Consider the following 23,794-nt stretch of genomic DNA (forward strand, 5'->3'; position numbering starts at 1 on the left):
TCGCGTTGCCCAGCCCGGATTAATGGATGCTGCTGCCTAGAACTCCAAGACGATTCTCAGAAGGTTGATTTGACAGCATTTTCTGTCTCGGTGACGCTTAGAGAGGCGCCGCCGCCTCTCCCGTCTCTCCTCCAGGGGGCGCTGCCGCCGCCGCGATTGGGGCGCGCGCAGGCGCGGGGCGGGGCGGGAAAGGCGCGGGACTTGACGGTGCCGCGCGCGCCGCAGGTAGGGGCTGTGGGGGGCGGGGGCCCTCGGGGCTGTGGGGCCTTTGCTTGGGGTGCGCGGGGCGTCCCTGGCTCGGGTCAGACACAGCGCGGCCGGCAGGACGGGGGTGGGGCCCCCGGGCTCGGCACTGAATCCTGTGTTCAGCGCTGGGCCCGTCACTACAAGGACATCGAGGGGCTGGAGCGCGTCCGGAGAGGGGAACGGAGCTGGGGAAGGGGCTGGAGAACGAGCGCGATGGGGAGCGGCTGAGGGACCCGGGGCTGTTCAGCTGGGGAAAAGGAGGGTGAGGGGAGACCTCGGCGCTGCCTGCAGCTGCCTGGAAGGAGGGTGTGGGGGGAGCTGGGCTGGGCTCTGCTCCCAAGCGACAGGCAAGAGGAAGAAAGGGAAAGGCCTCGAGTTGCGCCAGGGGAGGTTCAGGTTGGACATCAGGAAAAATTTCTTCACCGAAAGGGTGCTCGGGCCCGGGCAGAGGCTGCCCAGGGAGGCGGTGGGGTCACCATCCCCCTGGAGGGGTTTAAAGACAGGGAGATGAGGTGCTCAGGGATATGGTTTAGTAGCAGACAGGTATGGTTGGGGTTGATGTTCTTAAAAGTAGTTTCCGACCAAACGATTCTGTTTCTGTGAGGCGCCGGGAGACAAGCAAGAAAAGCTGCAGTGAACCCTGAGATTCAGTGTTTATTGTAACCCTGCCCTATGCTTGCTACAACATTTACAGAATCACAAAATCACTAGGTTGGAAAAGACCTGCCAGGTCATCGAGTCCAACCATTTCTATCAATCACTAAACCGTGCCCCTCAGCGCCTCATCCACCCGTCCTTTAAACACCTCCAGGGAAGGTGACTCAACCACCTCCCTGGGCAGCCTGTTCCAGTGCCCAATGACCCTTTCTGTGAAAAATTTTTTCCTAATGTCCAGCCTAAACCTCCCCTGGCGGAGCTTGAGGCCATTCCCTCTTGTCCTGTCCCCTGTCACTTGGGAGAAGAGGCCAGCACCCTCCTCTCTACAACCTCCTTTCAGGTAGTTGTAGAGAGCAATGACGTCTCCCCTCAGCCTCCTCTTCTCTAGGCTAAACAACCTCAGTTCCCTCAGCCGCTCTTTGTAAGACTTGTTCTCCAGCCCCTTCACTGGCTTTTTTCGTAAGAAACAAGGATTTACTTTGGTGTTTGCACTGTTTTCTTCAGCAAACATGAAGGTCATCACCTGTGAAATAGCATGGCATAATAAGGAGCCTGTTTACAGCTTAGACTTCCAACACGGAGCTGATGGGAAGATCAATCGGCTGGCCTCAGCGGGTGTGGATACAGCTGTTCGCGTAAGTTTCAAACCTGTTTGGTTTGGGTTTGAAGCACATGCAGAGCCTGAAATAGCCTGTTGTCCAAAGTCAGAGATTGTTGGCTGGTCCATGACGCCAGTGATGGATGGCTTAGGGAAAGAATATGAGGCTGTACAGTTACGTAACAGAATTACTGCTGCCCTTGTGTACTGTCCTCGAGTTCTGCTGTTAAGTGTTGAAATGTTATTTTCATTTTCATGTTATTTCATATTACCTGCATTTGCTGTTGGGTAGTATTCTTGAACAGTAACTGCTAATTTAGGGCACGGTTTTATGGATTAGTGAGAACCAACTGGTGTTTGTTTCTTTATGTTCATCAGCGTTGAATGTTATCTGCCATTTTACAAGTAGTCACTCAGCAGTATGGGCTCTCTCTACAGCCCTTTTCACTCGCCTTCAGATGCATCTCTCCTAAGTAATTTTGTGTTAGTGCTAGTAAGCTTTGTTGATCAGTTATTCATCCTTTTGGGAATCACTTAGGAAAATGTTGAATAGCACAAGCCTCAAAAGATGTGGCTGTAGGATTCATCTTTGCAAAATCAGGCAGTTGTTTATTATATGTTCTTAATGCACATATGGACTATATCCATCGTTCAGTGGTCTCTTGGTTTCTCTAAAAGTCTTAGCCGGTTGGAAAACTTTGGTAAATTGAGTACACTGGGTTAACCACATTCTTTTTATCTGGATGTTAGTCAATTTCTTAAATAAAGTTAATGGCTAAGGGAGGCACAATTTCCTTTACAGAGAGATATTTATTTATTTGTTGATTTCTGTGTATGGAATGTCTACACAGTGGTCCTATTTTTTCTGCCTCACCATTAGAACATTTATGAAAAACTGACATATTGGCCTCCCCTGTTTTTTGAAGCTGGGAGTGAAACAAGAGTAGGTTACCTGTCACTGTTGGGCTGTTTATTCTGTGTTTGAGTCCCTGTAGGTCGCTTCAGTATCTGGACCTTTCCTGTTTGAGTTTTTTTGCTTGTGTGAGGAACGCTCATTCACTGGTGAAATATTGAAAAGGACAAAGTCTTCAAAGTGGAGGCAATAATATTTTTATTTTACAATTCAGCACTGAATTGGATGCCCTTCTAAAAAAGGCATCACGTCTTACAAAAACAGTGGGTATATATACTAGTTTTAGACAAAGAACCATATAAATTTTCAAAGAATGCTCATTATTTTTTTGGATTATTCAGCTATGTCCGGAGACTCCCTTCAGGTTATCTCCTACAACAGCTGCATCTTAGAAGACAGATAAGCATATTGATAAATTCTCACAGCCCTAAGACAGGTTGTCTCTTAACCTAAACCAGCTACGTCTTACAAGACAAATTTATATGACGAGGTAATTAAACATACAAACCAGCTGCAGCAAAACTTACCAATTAATTCTCACACTTATTTACTAAAATCCCTACTGTAACCTTTCAGTTTGACATAGTTCCTCAAACTCATCCTGCAATAAATCGTAGAATCATCAGGTTGGAAAAGACCTCTTGGATCATTGAGTCCAACCATTCTTATCTGCCCCTAAACCATGTCCCTGAGAACCTCGTCTATCCATCTTTTAAACACCACCAGTGATGGTGACTCAACCACTTCCCCAGGCAGCCTCTACCAGTGCCCGATGACCCTTTCTGTGAAAAATTTCTTTCTGATATGTAGTCTGAGCCTCCCCTGGTGCAGCTTGAGGCCATTCCTCCTTGTCCTGTCCCCTGTCACTTGGGTGAAGAGGCCAGCTCCCTCCTGTCTACAACCTCCTTTCAGGTAGTTGTAGAGAGCAAAGAGGGGTTCCAGCTTGGGATCCTCCTTGTGCTCTTTCGTCCTGAACTCCAATGCAAAGAATTCATGTAGGTTCTCTGCTATTTGTGCATGTATCTGTCTGTCTATTTCTCTGTCTTTCCATGGTAATTTTATGTTTTAATTATCTTCTGGGCCTGCTCACATTCTATCAGGCTTCTATCACCTATTTGAAGAAGAAATAAAAAATATTGTAGTAAGTTTTTATGACCTGTGCTACAGGCACAGACAAAGAATAAAGTTTTCTTTTGTATTACTGTAGCATTTCCTTAACCCGGCATTCCTGGGAAAGTGTCTGTATCATGCAACTGTCTTTATGCTTGATTATGATCACTGGGGAACTGGAATCATTATAATTCTTGCTCAGATCATCTGTTTGAAAACAGTAAATCTGTTGACCTTTGGGGAGGTATACTGCAAAACTCTTCAGTTTGCACAGACTTCTAAAGAGAGATAATATGTTTTTTTCTCATGTAGTAATTAGCTTTTTTTTAAGACTGTTACAATTTATGGTTGATGACTTTGTTAACAAGATTTTATAATTCCATGCTATTGAATCATTGTATTTAAAGGCTTGTAAAATGTTTTTGAAGCTCGAGATTGTCAATGAATGAAGAGAGAATACCATTATGTGTTTGGGTATTTTTAATTGATTGGATACCGCAGTGTAATTACAGCTTGTGGTGGGTTGACCTTGGCTGGCTACCAGATGCCCACCAAGTGGTGCTATTCCTCCCTCTCCTTAACAGGATGAGAAGATACAATGGGAAAGCTCATGAGCTGAGATAAGGACAGGGAGATCTCTTACTAATTGCTGTTGTGGGCAAAACAGACTCTACTTAGAGTGATTAATTTAATTTCTTTCCAATTAATAATAGAGTAGGATAATGAGAAATAAGAATAAAACTAAAAATACCTTCCCCCCCACCACTCCCATCGTCCCAGGTTCGGCTTCACTCCTGATTCTTCTACATCCTTCCTCCTGAGCAGCATACAGGGATCAGGAATGGGTGCGGTGGTCAGTTCATTACATGTTTTTTCTACGGCTCCTTCCTTCTCGTGCTCTTCTCCGCTGCATCGTGGGGTTCCTCCTACAGGAGACAGTCTTGAACAAACTTAACCAACATAGGCACTTCCCGTGAGCTGCAGTTCTTCATGAACTGTTTCAGCGTGGCGCAGTTCTTCACATAGGGTACATCTTTCAGGAACTGACTGCTTCAGCGTGGATCCTTAAAGGTGTCGTAGTGACTACCAGAAATCCTACTCCTGCATGGGCTTCTCTTCACAGGCCACAGCTCCTTCCAGGAGCTTATGCTCCAGTGCAGCTTCCCTCAAGGCATATCCACCTGCTTTGGCATGGGGTCCTCCACAGGCTGCAGTGTGGATTTCTGCTCGACCATGGATCTCTGCGGGCAGCAGTGGGACAACCTGTGCACCATAAACTTCTCCAGGGAATGCAGGGGAATCTCTTCTCTGGGGCCTGGAGCACATCCTCACTTCTTTCTTCAATGACTTAGTCTTTACGGCTGTTTCTGTCACAGCTGCTTTTTTACTCTGTCTTAAATAGGTTATCACAGAGGTGCCACCAGCGTCACTGATGGTCTTAGCTTTGGCTAGCGGTGGGACAGTCCTGGAGTTGGCTGGAACTGGCTGTGTCCAGCATGGGGGCATCTTCTGCTGTCTTCTCACAGAAGCCACCCCTAAAACCTCCCCCTGCTACCAAAACCTTGCCACATAAACCCGATACACAGCTGTAGCTCACAGAGGCAAAATTTGTGGTGCAAGTGCAGCTTTAGCTCTGAAATTTTCAGATAACAATTTCAGAATGACTGCCCAAGGAATAAACTGGATTACTGAAACGGTGCATATATTACATCTTGTTCCTGAAAACTGTCTATAATACTTTTGCAACTAGATATGGAAAGTGGAAAAAGGGCCAGATGGAAAAGCAATTGTGGAATTCTTGTCCAACCTCGCCCGCCATACCAAAGCAGTAAATGTTGTGCGCTTCTCTCCAAATGGTGAGATCCTAGCATCTGGAGGAGATGGTGAGATTTGCTTTTCATGTGTCTTATGTGAGATAATTGTAATGTTGAAGTAAATGTAATGCATTAGCAAACAGTGAATGGGGAAACAAAGAAGCTTTATATTTTTTCTTCTACAGATGCTGTTATTTTATTGTGGAAGCTGAATGATAGCAAAGAATCAGAACCACTAGTTTTTCAGGATGAAGATGAAGCTCAGCTCAACAAGGAGAACTGGACAGTTGTTAAAACTTTAAGGTAGCTTAATATTTTTATGAGTTTGTTTTCTGATCAGTGTTTTTTATTCCCTAGTGGCTTTTATTATCTGGTACAGTCTTCTGTTCAGTGTATGTTGAACTTCAGTGCTGTCTAAAACTTGCTTGCTCTAATTTTCATTCTCTTATTGTCTTTAACTTTTTTTCTTTTTGATACAGTGCCAACGTACATCTTCTGTTTAAGCAGAAGATTTGGCATCTATGTGACATAACTGGCATGCTCTGAAATTGGTTCCTGAGATTTGCAGTCACTTAAAGCTTGGCACAGAGATATAGAAAGTAAAAGAGAAGTTTTGTTTACTAGCTTTATGGTGGAAATTTTGATCTTTATAAAAGAAAAAGCATCAGTAGATTAAATGATTTGTGCAGTTTTGCCAGCTGTGAGACTCGACAAGTCTTTCTCAACTAGTCCATTTTAATAGTTGAAAATCTGCTGTATTTTACAGCTTTTGTTTCAAGTGTGCAGTGGTTAATAAAATATACACACTGTACCTGCTTAGACTAAGTAAGTATTAAGTGATAGTGGCTAAGGCATCAAACCACTGCTGGAAGCTGAAATTCAATAGTGTTCTGTTCTCACTTTCGGCTGAAGTCTGAAAGAAATAAGTGGTTCAGGACTCAGAAATGGATTTTGGATGAGCGATCTATATAACTCTGCCTTGCTTTTTGTGTAGCATCTGTTACAAGTTTTGTTCTCCATCCATCTATACTGATAAAATCATTAAGAATTTATGCTTGTGTACAACAAATTAGTTATCCACAATTGATACATTCCTTGCAACTGCAGATTTATGTGAGAACAGTTTTAAAACTACTAGTGGGATTGCATGATCCTTTAGGAACATTAATCTCTTAAAGCAAACAAACTCAAACCCACTTCCCTAAGCTTGGTGTTGCAGATATTTATTATTAAATTTGCCACACTGTATGATAAGTCTTCAAATGACAAGCAATACAGATTGTTTTTCGTGGAACCCTTCTGTGTGATTATGAGTATCTTGCAATGTTTGTTCAACTATATCTAAATAAGCCTTAGTTTTCTGCGTTGCATGTAATTCTGCTGAGTATGCATGTTTGTTTACTGCTTTTATGAAACTATTAAATGTGTTGGAAAGTTTTCTTGAATAGCAACATTTCCTAATGACTTTGGTGTAGAGTTTTATGAGGTCTGACACAAAAAGGACAAAACTAACCCTGTAGCTTCGGAACCAAGAGTCGGAGGGAAGAGACAAAGAGATGATTATAGAACATGTTCTAACTAGTCACAGTGAGACAAGGCTCAGCTCGATTGCTTCACTCAGTACAAGCGGGCACGTGTTCAAATATAGGCATTTTCTTACCTTTGGTCAGAAAATGTTGGTGTGCCAGAATGAACAGCAAGTTAGCATCAAGTTTCTTAAGAAACTGAAGAAATCTGCAAAGGAAACTTTTCAGTTATTGACTGAGGCTTATGGTGAAGAGATCCCAAAGATCAAGTCAATGCTTTGTCAGTAGAAGATGTGAAAGCAAAAACAATAGACATCCTTAACAGCCTTTTAGAAAGTGATCTGTGGAATTGCTTTGAATGTTGGCAGCATCCCATGCAGGTGCGTGTCTACTCAAGGGTGAGCTGCTTTGAAGGAGATCATAGTTGATTTTTGTAATTTGTTAAAAAAGCGTTTACAGGCATAGTCTTGGTTTGTTTGTTTGGTTTTTTTTTGGTGTCAGATCTTGTATTTTATGTTTGTGCAAATACTAGAAACGTTCATTTGCAAATCTCTAGGTACAAATTCATAAATGACTTCAAGTGCAGGGGTTTTGCTGTGTGTGAAAAATATCTGTTGACAAGGCAGTCTTATTTTGAACTAGAAGTAGGATGTGCTTTTTTTTATTTTCAAATGTTCTGCCACCCTCTGAATATGGAGTTTTTTTAAAAGCTGAAAGTCTTGCTGATTATTTTATTTCAGTGATACTTTATTTCCCTCTGATTTTTTTCCTAAAAATGCATAAAACTCATGTTTTTCAAGTAGCTGTTATTTTTTAAATTAATAATTGGTTTCTTCTCCTCTGACTTCTAGGGGCCACTTAGAAGATGTGTATGATATTTGTTGGAACTCAGATGGAAATTACATGGCATCTGCTTCTGTAGATAATACAGCTATAATGTGGGATGTCAATAAAGGTAAACACTATGTTGATCACTTGTGGCTCCAGTTCTGATGGAAGTGTTTACAAAAAGTTGAAAGCATCTTTTTTTGTTAGAAAACAGTCCACTTAATTGCTAAACTTCTGGGATTTTGAAGCAGATAGCCCATCATGTGAAAAAAAACCTTAGGCCAGCAAAATTTACACTTAAGTGATCTCTTCACCTTGGAGTATTCAGGAAGTAAACTTCACCCAGTTTTTTTTCCCCCCAGACTCACACACAGGCATCTTGTATATTAGTTACTCCACCTCATGCCCCAACAAACAAACAAAACTTGATTGGTATCAGGCAACTAACTATCCAGGTCAAAAACAGGAAGAGAGTATCATAGAATCATAGAATAACCAGGTTGGAAGAGACCCACCGGATCATCGAGTCCAACCATTCCCATCAAACACTAAACCATGCCTCTCAGCACCTCGTCCACCCGTGCCTTAAACACCTCCAGGGAAGGTGACTCAACCACCTCCCTGGGCAGCCTCTGCCAGTGCCCAATGACCCTTTCTGTGAAAAATTTTTTCCTAATGTCCAGCCTAAACCTCCCATGGCGGAGCTTGAGGCCATTCCCTCTTGTCCTGTCCCCCGTCACTTGGGAGAAGAGGCCAGCACCCTCCTCTCTACAACCTCCTTTCGGGTAGTTGTAGAGAGCAATGAGGTCTCCCCTCAGCCTCCTCTTCTCCAGGCTAAACAACCCCAGCTCTCTCAGCCGTTCCTCATAAGGCCTATTCTCCAGCCCCCTTACCAGCTTTGTTGCTCTTCTCTGGACTCGCTCCAGAGCCTCAACATCCTTCTTGTGGTGAGGGGCCCAGAACTGAACACAGGATTCGAGGAGCGGTCTCACCAGTGCCGAGTACAGAGGGAGAATAACCTCCCTGGACCTGCTGGTCATGCCGTTTCTGATACAAGCCAAGATGCCATTGGCCTTCTTGGCCACCTGGGCACACTGCTGGCTCATATTCAGTCGGCTGTCAACCAACACCCCCAGGTCCCTCTCCTCCAGGCAGCTTTCTAGACAGACTTCTCCTAGTCTGTAGCACTGCACAGGGCTGTTGTGCCCCAAGTGCAGGACCCGGCATTTGGCCTTGTTAAACCTCTTGCCGTTGGACTCAGCCCAGCGGTCCAGCCTGTTCAGATCCCTTTGCAGAGCCTCCCTACCCTCCAGCAGATCGACACTCCCACCCAGCAGGTGGGAGTATGCAGGTATAGTATGCAGGCTCTGTTTTGCAAGATGCAGCTTGCTTTTTTAGGCTCCATTCAGCAAAATGCTTCTGTTCATTCTTATCCCACTGCAGTGCAATTGCTTCTGTTCTTCAAGAAAGTCCCATGGGTAGCAGTTCTGGTAGTTCCAAGCTAGATTAGGTTGCTTTGCAATGGCTTGATGTTTTTTATTAGCCGGGTGACCATTAATTCACTTTTAGTTTAATGTGCAAATACTTTCCAGAAAGTTAACATTTTATCTCGCATTTCTAATACTTTGTGTCTAATTAAGAAAAATAAAGTAGAATCCGGCTTAATTTCTCAGTGCATGCGCACATGAAAATTTTAATGTTCTGCTGCTGACATTTTTTGTGTACTGTGTTTGGGTGCTTAATGTTTTTCCGATCTGAACTGTCACATAGGCTCCTTTCCAAGAGTCTTTACTGTTAGGAACATTCAGTAGAGTTCATGTCCTCAGAGCCTAAGTATGTGTAGGGTCATTGTGACCAAATGTCTCTTGTATCTCAGACTTCTTCTAACAACTTAAAAGGGCCTTATGTGTTACTAAAACAAGCTGGATGGCCTGTTAAGCTGTAATGTTCTTTATACATAATGCCTTCCATTCTCACTGCTTTCTTTTAGCATGCAGTTAATGTCATGGAGGGCAGAGAGAGACAAGTAAGAAGCCGTTACTGGAAAACGTAGGTTTTGTGAATTAAATTGTAGGTACATTGAAGAGAAGAGTTTCAAGTATAGCTTCTAGTAGTACCCAGGTTAAAAGTTTGTGTGGTTAAAAAAACCAAAATGGCTGGAAGGAAATTAATAGTAAAAATCAATAGTGCTGTTGAGTATGAAGAGACCATCACTAGCTTAAGACGTCCCTGAGGTATAAACTGTTGGCAGCTTATGGGGTATCCCATAGAAATACCATTACATATTTGTTCTGTTCTTATACTCTGGCATTTGTTGTTGGCCTGTGTCTGAGAAAGAACACTGCCACAGAAGAACTTTTGGTATGATGGAGCATGACCTAATTTGTATAATCTTTTTTGCAGAACTATTGACCTTGAAACTTGTCAGCTTATAGTATTTTTTTGCATTAAAGCAACTAATAGGAAAAAACCCCCCACCCACCCTGTCCCTCATTCAAAACTAAGTATTTAATGAGATTTATCTGTAACTTTACCTCATCGCAATGCTTTGGATCCGAGACATTGAAATTTGGAACACCAGTTGGGGTCAGAGAGCTGATGCCTTTGAGTAGTCTTCATGCCAGAGTAAGCTGTGGAAGAACATGACTTAGTACTGCTGCAGAATTGTTTCTGAAAGCTGCCCATGTGTAAGCATCAGTCAGCGTGTGTGTAGTATGTTTTTTTCACTACCTGCTCAGCAAAATAGGTGAGTTTAAACAGTTGAAGGTAGGAGATCCTAGCTATCCAGCCCCAGCTGAAAGGTATGTTTTAATACTGGAATTTCTGGCTCAGTATTCTGCCAAATTCAGTTATTGAACAGCCTGAAAAAAATATTCTAAATCACAAAAGTTTTGGTATACTTCTGATTTTGAAGAATGCTCTTCTTGCATGTTTAATACCTAAGCCAAGCTGCTTATCTGAGCTAGTTTGTAGGCAACAAGCCTTGAATTGGCATGTCACAATTTACTGTATTTGTGAAGACTGTAGAAATAAAGCAGCTATTTCTGATATTCTTACCAGGTACCACCAAGTTAACAGTTTGTGTTTAAAAATGATTTTGAAATGTTTTGTCTTGTTTTATTTCTGAAATGAAGAAATGTCTTAAAACACATTTGAATTTAGAATCTGAAAACTTTGTAATTTCAGGACAGAAGGTTTCAATATTAAATGAACACAAGAGTTACGTCCAAGGAGTAACCTGGGATCCTCTAGGCCAGTATGTTGCAACCCTGAGTTGTGATAGGTGAGCTGTTGGTTTAAGTGTTTTGTCTTAGTGTTCCTTCTTACTTTAGGATGAATTGAAAGCAAATGTATGGGATAAATGTGACTTTTCTTTTAATTTTATTCTATTCATATTGTTCTGTAAGTAGGTCGATGTGAAATTAAAGTAATACTTTATTTTAGTTAATCTCTTGCTAGTGGTAAATGATTCCTGAACTCCGAGTGTCCTCTCTAAGAACAAATGAGCTTATATACCTAATGTAGAAATGTTTCTTCAGGAAATATGTTTTCTTTATATTGGTCATTAGAGATACTAAATAGATTTTAAGAGTGCTGTGTTCTCTGGTTATTAATGGGCTAATAATTTCATCCTTATAGAAAGATGTAAACAGGTTAAGAAATGAGTTAAAATGTTTTTCCACTGATACCTTTCTTTTGCTCTCTTGCTCCCTCTATGCCCAACAGTTTTGTAAGTGATGTCATTGGGAAAGCAAAAAACACTTAATAAACTTGGCCCCTGACAGAACTTTGAGTTGACTTTAAACTGTTTAGGGCACGTGTGCTTCTCTGAAGGGGTTCACAGCTGGCTAATAAATGTGTCATCTGGCACCTGCTGCAAAGAAAATTGCTCTAATAGTGGAAAAGTAGTTTTGATTTAAGGTTTGCATTAGGCTCAGAAAAATGATCAGTTAATGATGACTAGGTCATTATGAGCCAGATCTTAACATGAGCCAGGCCAGTTGCTAGGACTGGACTCTTACCAGCCCGGGGCAGCTAAACCCCTTCCCTCTTTTGGCAGACCAGCTTTGTTGTACTACATCCAGACCTAGTAGTTCCACGGCTGTCTCGGGCTATCTGCCACAGCCTTGCCTTCTGTGTTCTCTTCCTGGGTCTGTCCAGGACTCTTCGTGGAACTATTTCAGCACATCCAATCAGGAGAAAGCTGTCTGGGCCCGTGTTAGGTTGGTTTTCTGGCAGCCTAACAAACCAGCATAACTTGGTGAAGGTCAGAGCTGGCAGAAAGGAGGGTGTGATGGGACAAAGGCTTTGGTTTACTTAGGCTACCTGATGGTTTACTGAGATGAAGTCAGGGGAGTTCCAATGTTCTATGCAAAGACTTATTTCAGTTTTCATTTATTCCAAAGGAAACTGAAGCATAGAGATGTAGTCAAGCGTCTTTGAAGGCAAGTTCCTGCTCTACAGGAGCATGCTTCCTACTACAGCATAGCGTAGCTGGGTGCCATGGACATTCACTGTCCACTAATTCTCTCATTCCTCCATGAATGCATATGTTGGTACTCGACAAACCTTATTGAGTGAAATAATTGTCAGCAATTCATTGGTTATTTAGCCATCAAAACATGTCCACCCGCTGGTGTCTCATGAACAGGGCTATAATGTGTGATTGTCATTTCTATTTGGCAGTCCTGACTGTGAAGAGAGATGCTGTAGTGCTGTGTGAAACTTGGGGTGAAAAGAAGTTGTTTGTAACTAACTGTGCTCTCCACCACGCAGGGTCCTGCGGGTGTATAACACGCAAACGAAGCGTGTGGCATTCAATGTTACTAAGATGCCATCCGGATCAGGAGCTGAAGGAGAGGTACATTGTTCTGCTACTAATCTTACTGGAGAATGCGCTGGATGCGCTTTTATGAGAGTTGTACTATTCTGTGAAATCAAAGGGGCAAATATTTTCTTTTGAAGTAATCCATATATCACATGTTTTTGTCTCTATGTCACTTTTACAGTTTGTAAATGGAGACTGGTTCAGGTTTCCTCAAGTGTTACAGAAATGGCTAAACAAGAAAACTTCCAAGTTCAGCTGATTATAGTAACACAGTGTCTTTGGTTGTAAATGCTAAAAACAGTGTGGAAAAAATAGTACGCATAGTGAATTCTTAATAGGAAAAACTTCAAATGTGTGTGCCAGTAGCTGTAAGTTTATTAATTAATATACATAGCAAGAATATTTTAAAGTCAGCAGCCTGAAATTTTCAAGAAGTTAGTCTGATTTTTAGAAAAAATACAAATTAGTGAATACTTAGGAAATTCTGTCTAACCCTAGGAGAGAGAACAAAGAACTCTATTCCCCAAAACAGTTCCAAGTGATAGTAAAGTAACACCTCTAAGCTGTCTATTGCATTTCTAAATTCCTTCTATTCCTTTTCTTTTTTTTGTGAAAACAGTTTGTAACAATTTTATAGAGACTAAAGAAAAGGCCTGAGAGAGGGGGCATTTTGCCGTTATGGAAGTTCTTAAACCTCTAATACTAGAGTTAAAATTGAATGCCTAAGGAGCAGGCTTTTATGTTGACTATTAAATAATGTCGTTCTCCAGGTTATTACTGGTTTTGATTACTGGTCTAACGTAACTGCTCTGGGAGTGTTTTGATTAGTAGCTGAAGAGGGATCAAGGACTATTTTTCTTAGCTGTGAAGAATTTATAGCACAGCAGAAAGTGAGTTTGAGGGAGCTGTGGTTTTTAAAACATTTATCTTTTATTTTAAAAGTTCTATCAGGTTGGATTGTACAACTGGATGGCTTTTCTCCCTTGAATTCCAGCTGACATGTTTTTGGCACTTATTTTCAATATTACAGGCTAGGAGCTATCGGATGTTTCATGATGACAGCATGAAGTCATTTTTCCGCAGGCTCAGTTTTACTCCTGATGGCTCCTATTTACTCACTCCAGGTACGTGAAAAATGTGGACTGTAACTTACATTGTATCTATGATGGTGTAGTTCGAGTGCGCATCAAGATTGCTTTCAAACTGCTAGTGGATACTTATTTATTTTAATTATTCCATTCCTTGTTCTTCCTACAGAAGAAAATAGAGATTCTATATCGCTTTTCCATTAGCAATCCAGAACATAACTTTCATCTGTGATAGATATTATATTTATGGCATTTTTCTGAACTAAAACATGTAAATCAAAACAGCTTTATTAAAACAGAAATGAAGAATGAGTGATTTCTTTTGACTGGTCTCTGTATCCTTTCTTAAGAATGTTTTGCAGTCATAGTAAATATAACAGTGCAAGGAGGGGATCAGTTTGCCATTATAAGCACTGCTTTTACAGATGTCTGGCAACATCAAAAGGAACCTTTGAGAGGCAAGTGTATAAGGGAAATAAGACCAGCACTAAATAAATATTTGGGATGCCTTCTTAAGTTGTGTTCAAGTTGCAGGCTCTTCTGACAAGCCTAATTCCTGGGAAATAGAATGTTTATGGACATAAAGTGTGTACTCAGTAACTTTTTGAGTTGATGAGTAATGTTTAAACTTTTATTTTTGCAGCTGGCTGTGTTGAATCTGGAGAAAATGTAACAAACACCACATATGTTTTCTCCAGAAACAATCTTAAAAGGTAGTGTGTAAGAAGATCAAAATATCTTTTTATTTAAAAAAAAATAATTAAATGCTGTTTTCTGAAATGTTGATTCTTTATAAAAGGCCTGTGGGTCATCTGCCATGTCCTGGAAAGGCAACTCTTGCTGTTCGCTGCTGCCCAGTCTACTTTGAGTTGAGACGACCATTCAGTAAAGGTACTGTAAATCCTTCAGGGACTATGATTTTACAGCAAATATGTGAAAAGGTCAATGTGGCTGTTTACTAGTTTATGCCCCAGCCTTTTAACATTCCACTAAGATAGTGTTGTACCACACCTTGGAAGCTGTTTCCTGATTCTAAGACCCTGAACTCACCTTCGGTACCTTTTGATATAATAGATGTTCTTACTTGGCCACTTAGGCTACAGAAAAACTGTTTAATACTTTTATTTAACTTCTAACCATTTTGGGTGTGTAAATGTAAATAACTTGGCTTAGCAGTAAAGGAGAAACCCAGTGAAATATTTTGTATTTGTATCAACTATGCACATCACAGGAGCACCCGAGTAGGTGTAGTTTGCAACAACCATCGATGCTCATTCAAGGAAGCCAAACCTGAAGTAGTGCTGGTGTTACTGGCCAGAACTAAAGTTTTAAACTGGGGAAAGGATTATATGAAGTTGCATGAGAATTTACCGAGAGACTGAAATCCAGCCTTATTGTGAGCCCAGTGGGTCCAGAAGTGTTTATGTTTTAACAAGATCAGTCTTACTTTGATGAAAAGGCAGAGCTTTGCTCCTTTCTTTAGGGGGTCAATTTGTAGTATTCCTTACAGGATTTGGACATTACCTCTTATATTGTGTCTGTATTTTAATAATAATTTTTAAAAATATTGTAGTGGTGTGTTGCAAAGTAAAATGTGTGTCTGCCCTTGATTTCTGTAGCTCCTCTAAACGGAGTGTCTAGTTGCTGCAACATACACCCAGAAAAGTGAAGATCTATGGTAGTCTAGAAATCTATAGATGTGAGTACCTCACATTATGTTAACAACCTGTCTGTTTAGTGCATAGCTTCTATAATCCTCATAGAACTGAACAGAAGCTCTGTACTAGGAATTTCTGAAAGCAGGTAGCTAGCACTCAGCTTCCAGTGAAAAAGAATAATTTGGCCCTACAAAGAAATAATGTTGCAATGAAGAGACTAGCTAGGAGCTGAACCCAAGATACTAAGAGCTATCTGCGTTTTATTGACTTAGTCATACAGAATATTAGTCTGTATATATAAATGTACAGAAATGTATTGTGACCTTGGTTTACACTATATCCTAAGGTGCATGTTTTTGACTTTTACGCTAAAGTACATATGAATATCCTGGAAAAATTTAGTTGGAAAAAGTAAGACAAACATTACCAAATAATAGCGATCCAGATGGACAAAACTTCTGCCAATTTCTGTGTCTTTAAACTAAGACAATAGAGGGCAAGCTTCAGGCAACAGAAATGACAGTGCTTGACATGAAACTTTACATTTTATGGAAGTACTGTCTTCTCAGCCATTATCTTGATACTGATTAATAATGAAATCTTTATTTAGATTCATGACTAAGCTAGTGCAATTACTGCCTTGTGATGAATATAAGGGAGAATTCTTAATGTGTTCGTTTCTTTGCATTCTAGATGAAATAAGTCAGAAATCAACTCCTGGTCTATTTAATATGCCTTATCGACTGGTGTTTGCTGTTGCTTCAGAAGATTCTGTGCTTTTTTATGATACTGAGCAGTCCTTCCCCTTTGGTTATGTTTCTAACATACATTATCACACCCTGAGTGACATTTCATGGTAGGTAATTAATATTGTTAAGATCTGTTGTGATGGAAATGTCCTTTTACACGTTGAAGTTCTGCACATCTTTTATCTTAACTTATTTTTATGCTTAGTTTATGACACTCGCATAGTCACTGTCATTGCAGTGTGTGAACGGCAAGATGCCTTCTCTTTTACACTGTAAAGTGGAGAATTATAGTTCATTTATTGGTTGGGAAACAAGGTGTGAGCACTCTGAGGACAAGCAGATGGATTTAGGAAAAGCCAATGAATTGTGTGCCCATGAAAAGCAGGCGTTCAGGCAGTGTATGTAGTAATAATGATGATACTTAGTGGTTTTGGAAGCTACCTCTCTGAGTTCAGATGTCTGTATCCTGGCCAAATTCTGCTTTATCTGCACAGTTCTGCTTAGTGGTTCTTCATGTATGGGATCAAATAACTTTTCTGACTTCAAGTGAGGAGTCAGAACTGGAGCTGCAAATTGAACCCAAGTCTTGAAGTCAGGATACAGCCCTCTGCTGGACAAGGCTGCTTCTTTCTGACCTTTCTAGCCAGTGTACCTAAGCTGAGGACCACATGGAGGCATCTTTTACAGGAATTATAATTGATGCTGTGAAAACCATCATGTTCCAGGAGGAGGGGAGTGGAAGAGAGTAGAAGATCAATTGTGTTTAATCAGTGGTAGACATTACCTGGTGAAATGAGTGCAAAGGGCTCATTCGGGAGAGCACCACAGTGATTCTGAATGTTACCTCTACTTAGCACAAGGAGCACAGCCAAAGAGCTTGAGCTGCCCTGTACTCTGAATGAGGAACGTTCAGCAGTATTTCAGAAACGTGGCTGAAGATTTGTGTCCCTGCAATTAAACCATATTTTATGCCAGTTCAAATGATTGCAGGTGCTGGTAGCAGCATAATACAAGTGATCACAGATGACACCAGAAAGATTAAATTGGTTGTAAAGGCCAGAATTTAAGATATCTTGTTGATTTGAATTACATGTTTTTCACTTGACTAGTTATATTTACATGAACACATGTACTTGGGGAACAGAAGAGGAAAAGACAGTTATAGCATGTATTGTAGATGAGGAATGAGGCTTGAAGAAAAGTTCTAACTTCTCTTTTAATGGAAAAAAATATCACTAATAGGTCCAGCGATGGAGCATTTCTTGCTATTTCTTCCACGGATGGATACTGTTCATTTGTTACCTTTGAGAAGGATGAACTGGGAATACCACTGAAGGAGAAGCCACAGATAAATGTTAGGACTCCTAGTGCAGCAGAGAAAAAAGTGAAAAAGAGCCAGTCGCACAAAGCCATTTCCCCTGGCTCTAGGCTGACAGAAGGGACTCCTCCCAGCAGGGTAACCGATCCCAGCACTCCGGCCCTGCAACCTAGAACACCCGCAGCTGCTGGTAAGGACTTTCCTTCCACACCTGCTGGCATAAAAAATGTTCCAGTCTCATCCTCAGATGAGAGGAAAATCAGCCAGCCAGCCAGCCAGAGCACTAAAGTAAACCAGCCCAGGAGGATTACTCTCAACACTTTACAAGCATGGAGCAAGACGCCAAGGTGAGATTTATATTGCCGTTTCCAGTCATAAATATGAAGGCCAAGACAAGCTGCGCTTGTGGTACACTTAAAGGGTTGACATAAATTCCCAGCCCTGTGTCTTGGTGGTAGCTGTCTCGACACGGAACATTTTGTTCCAGTTGTACAGTAACTGAAAGGTCAAAATGGCTCCCGAATCCTAAATATACAGCTTTTATATTTCTCTCTGAAATGTGAGGCAGTAGCACACTTAACCTGACCTTTACACCTTGTCCGTTTGGCAGCAGAAGCGTCTGCCTTCAGGTCCCATTTTCTGTACAAAGATCGTACCTGAAGGCTTCAGCTGGCAAGGACTATTAAAGACCCTTCTGACAAGAAATATTTTAAAAAGTAAAGAGTGCCTGTCTAAACAGGCCCTCAGTGTGCACAGTCATGTATGTGGGACTTAATGCATTGATTAAGGCTATTTCCTAACGTGCAGATCGAGATGGTTTTAGAGATTGCCTGTAATCCATGTATTGATTGTCAGGCAGCCTGCAATGTAAGATCCTGAGCTGGCGTGCAACAGTAGTGGGACAGTCATACAAACAGAGTTCTAGACTTTGTCAGCAAAATAAGGCTACTTTATAATTAAAAGGTGTTTACTGGAATTTCCTATAGGAATGCATTATGGTAGGTGGCTAGGGAAGAAGAGGTGAACAAGAAAGGATATACTGGATTTCATCAACAACCACAAAGAATATTCTTGGTAAATATTATTACAGGATGATGGCAAATTGTGGATGTTTATCTCTACTGGAATGAACAAGTCAAAGGTTTGTAGGTAGTTGAAGGTGACTTTTGAGTAGAGGACAGTGGGATGCCTGATGAAGTTAACTAATATTTTTGAGAGAGAGGAACTGTATTTAATCCTATCACAATTATGCCATGAGTGTCATCTTGTAGTAGCATGCATGATGCTGCCTGTAAGATACTTTTTTTTTTAATTGTTTAGTTAATCCTTTATCACTTCTGTGCTTAAGGGCCATCCAGGAGATTTTAGCAGAAGAAAACAGAAAATGGGACATGAAGAAAGATCTTTTTGTTTTTTGTTTTTTTTCCTCCTCACAGTAATTGTTAGTGGACCTTAGTGGGACAAAAAGAATTCTCTAGAGTTTTATGAATCTAAAGTGTTAACATGGACAGGGCTAGCAGAGGGGATGGTAAGCTCTTCCAGTGGAACTGGAAGCCTTACCATGTGTCAAGAAACAGGTTAAAATCCTTGCCTTTGGATTACCACTATTAATTTTCAAAATTTGACCAAAATATCCAGGATCGTGTCACATATGGAAAAGTACTTTTTAGTGAAAAAGATGAACAGTGTTATTTAAAGTACTTCTAAAAATCCTCAATTCAACATATAAACAGAAGAAAAAAGCACAATAAAATAGATCTGAACTACATGTAGATTTATCTGGTTCTATCTAAAGCAAATCCTTAAATAAAGTATTTGTAGAAATTGTGGCTTTGAAGCACTTGAACTGTGTCTGCTCTTTTAAAGGAGAGTAAACTTGATTCCACTGAAGCCAGATACACCAACACCTGCATTTACAGATACAGTTCCTGTACCTTCTTCCTCAGAACAGGAGCATGGTAAGCTTTTGTGGCTAATAATATCAGTCAGTCTTTTGCCAATCAGTTCTTTCCATTATAGACTTCTATTCTAAGCTATAAAGCTGCTGATCAAGAACAGTCCTAAATCTAGTTGTAGATTATAGATTCTAAAGCTTCTTCATTGTCTTGGTGTGTTTGAAAGGTGCTTTTGTCAACATGAAATGTGTTCTTACTGTAGTTGCTCTTGGGCAGATGCTTATGTGACAATATATCACTACAGTTTTTACAGTAATGGGTGCATTAACTGATGCTGAAAAACTGAAGGGTACGTTTACTTGGATGTAATGTCTTCTGGGTCATACTTTTGGGTTTTAAAAACCCTTGTACTTTCAGATGATCATTGTTTAAGATGCTGGACTCTCTCAAAACAGTTTATTTTGTGAATGCTGAATTGTTTGTGAATTCGGCAAACCAATTTACTTTCTTAATCTGTCTTTACTTAAATGGTTTTCCTATCTGCCTGTTTCAGAGAGGCCGTTACCATCTGATGACAGTCTCCAAAATCCCCCAGCAGCTAAACGTCCTAGAACTGAGGAAATGTCTCTTCCTGCATCTGCTGAAGATCAATTTGGCTGCGATTCAAACAAGTAAAGGCTAAGCTATTGGTAGACTTTTCAGAGTCTGAAGGCAATGTAGCCGTATCTGAGAGTGCCTTTCTTTTCACAGACATGAAAGCCTCAATTCCTGATAAAAGTGCCATATGCATATTTGATGTAGTGCTGAGAAAAAAGAAGCTGGCAGTAGAAGACACAGGTTTCAGAAATGTGGCTTTGCAGAAGAAGAAATATTTGTGAAAGGACTTCTAAGTCATATTTACTTCTTGAAGGCGGCATTCTTCAAGAAATGTCAGAGCTTAAGGAAAACAGGGAAACTGAGTACTGAAAAGCCATACAGTAACCTAAGAGTCTCCATCACGCCCCATAAGTTGATGGTTATAAAGTATGATGTCTTCCAGCAACCTGTCTGGCTCAAGAATAGAATTTCTAAGGACTCAGGTGCACTCATAAGGATTTGATATGGTTTAAGACAAAAAAAACCCCGAACAACAAACAGATGCGCACACACCAGTTTAATTCAAGCATTTTGGATCATGTGTTTAGCATTGTGCAAAGTAATTCATGCTGTCAAGTACATGTGGAATGCAGCAACACACAACGTGACTGCTATGATTGAAACAGAAATCAGGACTTGTAACTGCAAGAAACAAGAAAGCAAAAAGAAGCTGTCTGGAGGTCTGTTGTGTGCATTAACGAGAGCGGGAGAAGTTTCTTAACTGTTAGTTTCTGTATTTTAAAAAAAATGCAAACGAGATTTTTCTGAGGCAGCAGGATTTGAGTGTATACGTTTAAAGTTTCCACCTTTTTATTTTTCCAAATCTTAAATCCCTTAGGCAATAAAATATAAATTCAGTGCATATTAAACTTGTAAAATGTCAGGTTTTTTTAGCATTTAATACTTGCTGTATAATTGAACTAAGACATGCAGATTGAAAATAATGAGACCAAAATATTTGAAAATCACCACAGCTGGTTTTCTGTGTTGTGCAGTCTTACCCTCCAGAATTAAAATGCTCAGCCACAGTGTCCTGAGCTTGTCTACTTCATTGTCTTTAACATCACGTGCTTGGTTTTAAAAAATAAAATAGTTCTTAAAATGTGGATAGTCATTCTAGTTGATAATAGCATCTAGAAGTTTTAAATGGAATTTTCCCTTATGATTCAGCCTACTCTTCTATCATTTGAAGTTCCACGACACACAGGAGGGGAAAAATGAGTTCAGATTAAAGCTTTTTGACTTACTTTGCTGGGTTTGGTTATTTTTGAGGTGTATAATTCACTTAGTATTTGTTTTCTGGCAGTTTCTTAGAAAGTGGACTAATACTTTAGAAAAGCAGTAATACAAATGTTTCAGAAATTATTCACAAAAATATTATAAGGAGGAAATACTAACAAATAGTTAGGTCACAGTGTTTCAAACAAATTAAATACCTGTCCTGTAGTTCGACTACAACAGAAACTTGATAAGCAAGGAATTGCAGGAAATTAACTGTATCCTTGCTTTCAACCACTGAGATGAGAATGGAGCTTCATTAGACTTGTCTAAACATGGATTTTCTTCTAGAAAGGAAAATAAAGACTTGGGTACCAAGCAAAGCCACATCTAAAACTGATTTTCTCCCAAAGTTTATAGAGATATTTAAATTAAGTTTGTAGAGCTATCTGAAGTGATAGTTAAAGCAGGTGTTTGTAACTAACGTGCATTGCTGGACTTGCTGTTTTATGTTTTGTCCAGTTTAAGTTAAGAATACTGGTATTTCGTATTTCTGTGGGACAGGGGCCAACTTAGTATACTACTGCAGTCTGTAATTTTGTGCACTTTGAATTCAAACTTTCACTTCTAAATTCAAACTGCAAAGCTATTCTGATAGGTGTTTTTAATTATCTCCCTCTCCTTCCCCTCCCAACCCCCACAGTATATTTCAGTGTGAACTATTTTTCTGTTGCAAACTAGTAGGTTAGGCGTATTATTTTAGTGTTATTGGCATACCTGATCTCTGTGGTCTTCAGTCTTCAGCTACAATTGCCAGAGTGTTTATCCATGTTTGTTTATATGGTTGCTCAGCTTATTTTTGCTCCACATACTTCTTCCTACTTCTGTGTTTATTCTGTTGCTTACTGCTTTGTTGTCATTTTACACAGCACTAGGTTTTTAACCTTTTTCTATGAATGGATGCTATCATTCATATAATAAATTACTATTTCTGACACTGTGACAGTCAGAACTGTAGATTCCTGGGTTATGTGGTGCCTGTTTCTGTCTCCAAGGGGCCATCCTCACATAACATTGATATTTAAGACACCAAAAACTTTCCCCACGCTGTTTATAGAAAGTGTGTTCATGTTTTGTTCTCAGTCATGCACTAGAGACTGCTCCAGGATGGAACAAGCCTGCTGCTATTTCAATTCTTTTTTGACTGCTTCATAAGGTGATTTATTCCATAAATGTAATTCTTTCAAAGGTGCTCTTTAGTCCAATTTTGACTTAAATGTTATTTTTAATTGGCCAACTAAATTATTCGTACTTCAAATGGAGCCTGAGTTCATGTTCCAGCTGAGAATGTGGTGTAGATGTCATCTTTTTAGGTCACGTTTTGCTCAGTGCCTTCCGTAGGGATCTTATCCACTCTGATATTTTCCTGTTTGTACTATCTCCATGAGATAACAATATGGAAAAATGCCCCATCTACCTCTTTCAGCTTTGCAGCAGGAAGAAAAGGGAACACAACTCCTAGAAGTAACTTCTCTAAGAGGCAGCTAATGACTTATCTCAGGGAGCCATGGAGCTATTCATTTAGGGTGTCCAAACCCTGCTCCTATCAGTACATTTGGTACCTGTGTGTGTGTCAATGTCCCAAAGACTGCCCCTTTTTTCATAGGTTCAGTGAAGCGTTGAAAAAGCTCAAGCTGCAGAAGTACAAAGCATGAGATTTCTGTGTAAAAAGAAAGTGCAGAGCGACCACTGGATGTCACTCTTCTAACAAGATGCCTTCTCCAGGGCTATGGGAAAAAAGTGCTACCAACAGCAGGAAGGGGGAAAAACCCCACGGTTTTCTTTTTAAAAGCAATTTGTAGGTGGATCTATATAACAAATGTTCTTTATCATCAAATAAATTGTTTTTCTTATTTCTACAAGCTGCTTTCCAAGAAGAAAGGAGTTGCTTTTTTATGAATTATGCTTTATAAATTACTAAGGAAGGTAAGTCCGTACCGTGATAGCGTTTCCCTGTTGGGAGATGTAAAATGATAAACTTGAAATGCCACTTGCAGCCCCAAACTTTACAGGAAGATCTTAAGCATTGTTCCTGTTGAAAACTCTTTGAAGAGGGAATGGGAGGGAGATTGAATGCATGTGGACCACCTGGTTAGTATACCCTCTTGTTTCACCCAGCTTTTGGTTGTCTTGCCATGAGTACCTGAGTTGTGATGTACAGATTGTTATGGGTACACAAACTATTTCATCCTTCAGGAGCTGCTGCTGCCACCACCGGCACTAGCACCTACCACTCTAAGTGGAAGTCGGCAAAAAAGAGAAAACTGTTTGCATGCCCCACCCATAAATAAAAAAAAACAGTTAATCCTGTGTGTTTGTATAACAATGCCATTTTATCTGTCCTAATCTGTCTTTAAAAAGTTGCATGGCCATGTTACATGTTTTCTAGTCCATTAAAAGGGAATGAAAAAGATGAGGACAGAGTCACAGAAAGCTGCTAGTGACCAGGAGAGAGTGGCCATGAAGAGTGACGGGTGTAAGGGCAATATGTAAGCAATCCTCGCACATGAAATGAGTTCTGTGTGCAAGAACAAAGAATACAACTCCTTATGTGTCATTTCTTATTCCTGTCTGGAAAGGCACTTCTTGCTGCTTCTACCATGCCTCAGGCTAGTGCTGCCCAGTTAATGATCTCTTTTCCATTGCTGAGTT

At 40.4% G+C, this 23,794-nt stretch overlaps 1 protein-coding gene across 1 annotated transcript; it reads left to right on the top strand.

Moving 5' to 3' along the window:
• Window positions 1–178: 178 nt before the first annotated feature.
• Window positions 179–22,699, top strand: CHAF1B (chromatin assembly factor 1 subunit B). The gene is made up of 14 exons (XM_069871777.1): window positions 179–225; window positions 1,408–1,538; window positions 5,275–5,407; window positions 5,524–5,641; window positions 7,716–7,819; window positions 10,879–10,975; window positions 12,469–12,553; window positions 13,551–13,644; window positions 14,252–14,321; window positions 14,408–14,499; window positions 15,960–16,122; window positions 17,258–17,680; window positions 19,200–19,291; window positions 19,782–22,699. The coding sequence occupies exons 2-14, from the start codon at window positions 1,413–1,415 to the stop codon at window positions 19,901–19,903; spliced, it is 1,719 nt and encodes a 572-aa protein (XP_069727878.1). The 5' UTR covers window positions 179–225; window positions 1,408–1,412; the 3' UTR covers window positions 19,904–22,699.
• The last annotated feature ends 1,095 nt before the right edge of the window (window positions 22,700–23,794 follow it).

This window comes from Phaenicophaeus curvirostris, chromosome 1, assembly GCF_032191515.1.
Source record: "Phaenicophaeus curvirostris isolate KB17595 chromosome 1, BPBGC_Pcur_1.0, whole genome shotgun sequence".
In the NCBI taxonomy this organism is placed as follows: domain Eukaryota; kingdom Metazoa; phylum Chordata; class Aves; order Cuculiformes; family Cuculidae; genus Phaenicophaeus; species Phaenicophaeus curvirostris.

Bases quoted from the DNA above. Each gene is read 5' to 3' on its own strand.
- CHAF1B (XM_069871777.1), top strand. From the start codon at position 1,413: ATGAAGGTCATCACCTGTGAAATAGCATGGCATAATAAGGAGCCTGTT. The intron at 14,322-14,407 runs GTAGTGTGTAAG...TCTTTATAAAAG, and splicing joins TCCAGAAACAATCTTAAAAG to GCCTGTGGGTCATCTGCCAT. The intron at 16,123-17,257 runs GTAGGTAATTAA...TATCACTAATAG, and splicing joins ACCCTGAGTGACATTTCATG to GTCCAGCGATGGAGCATTTC.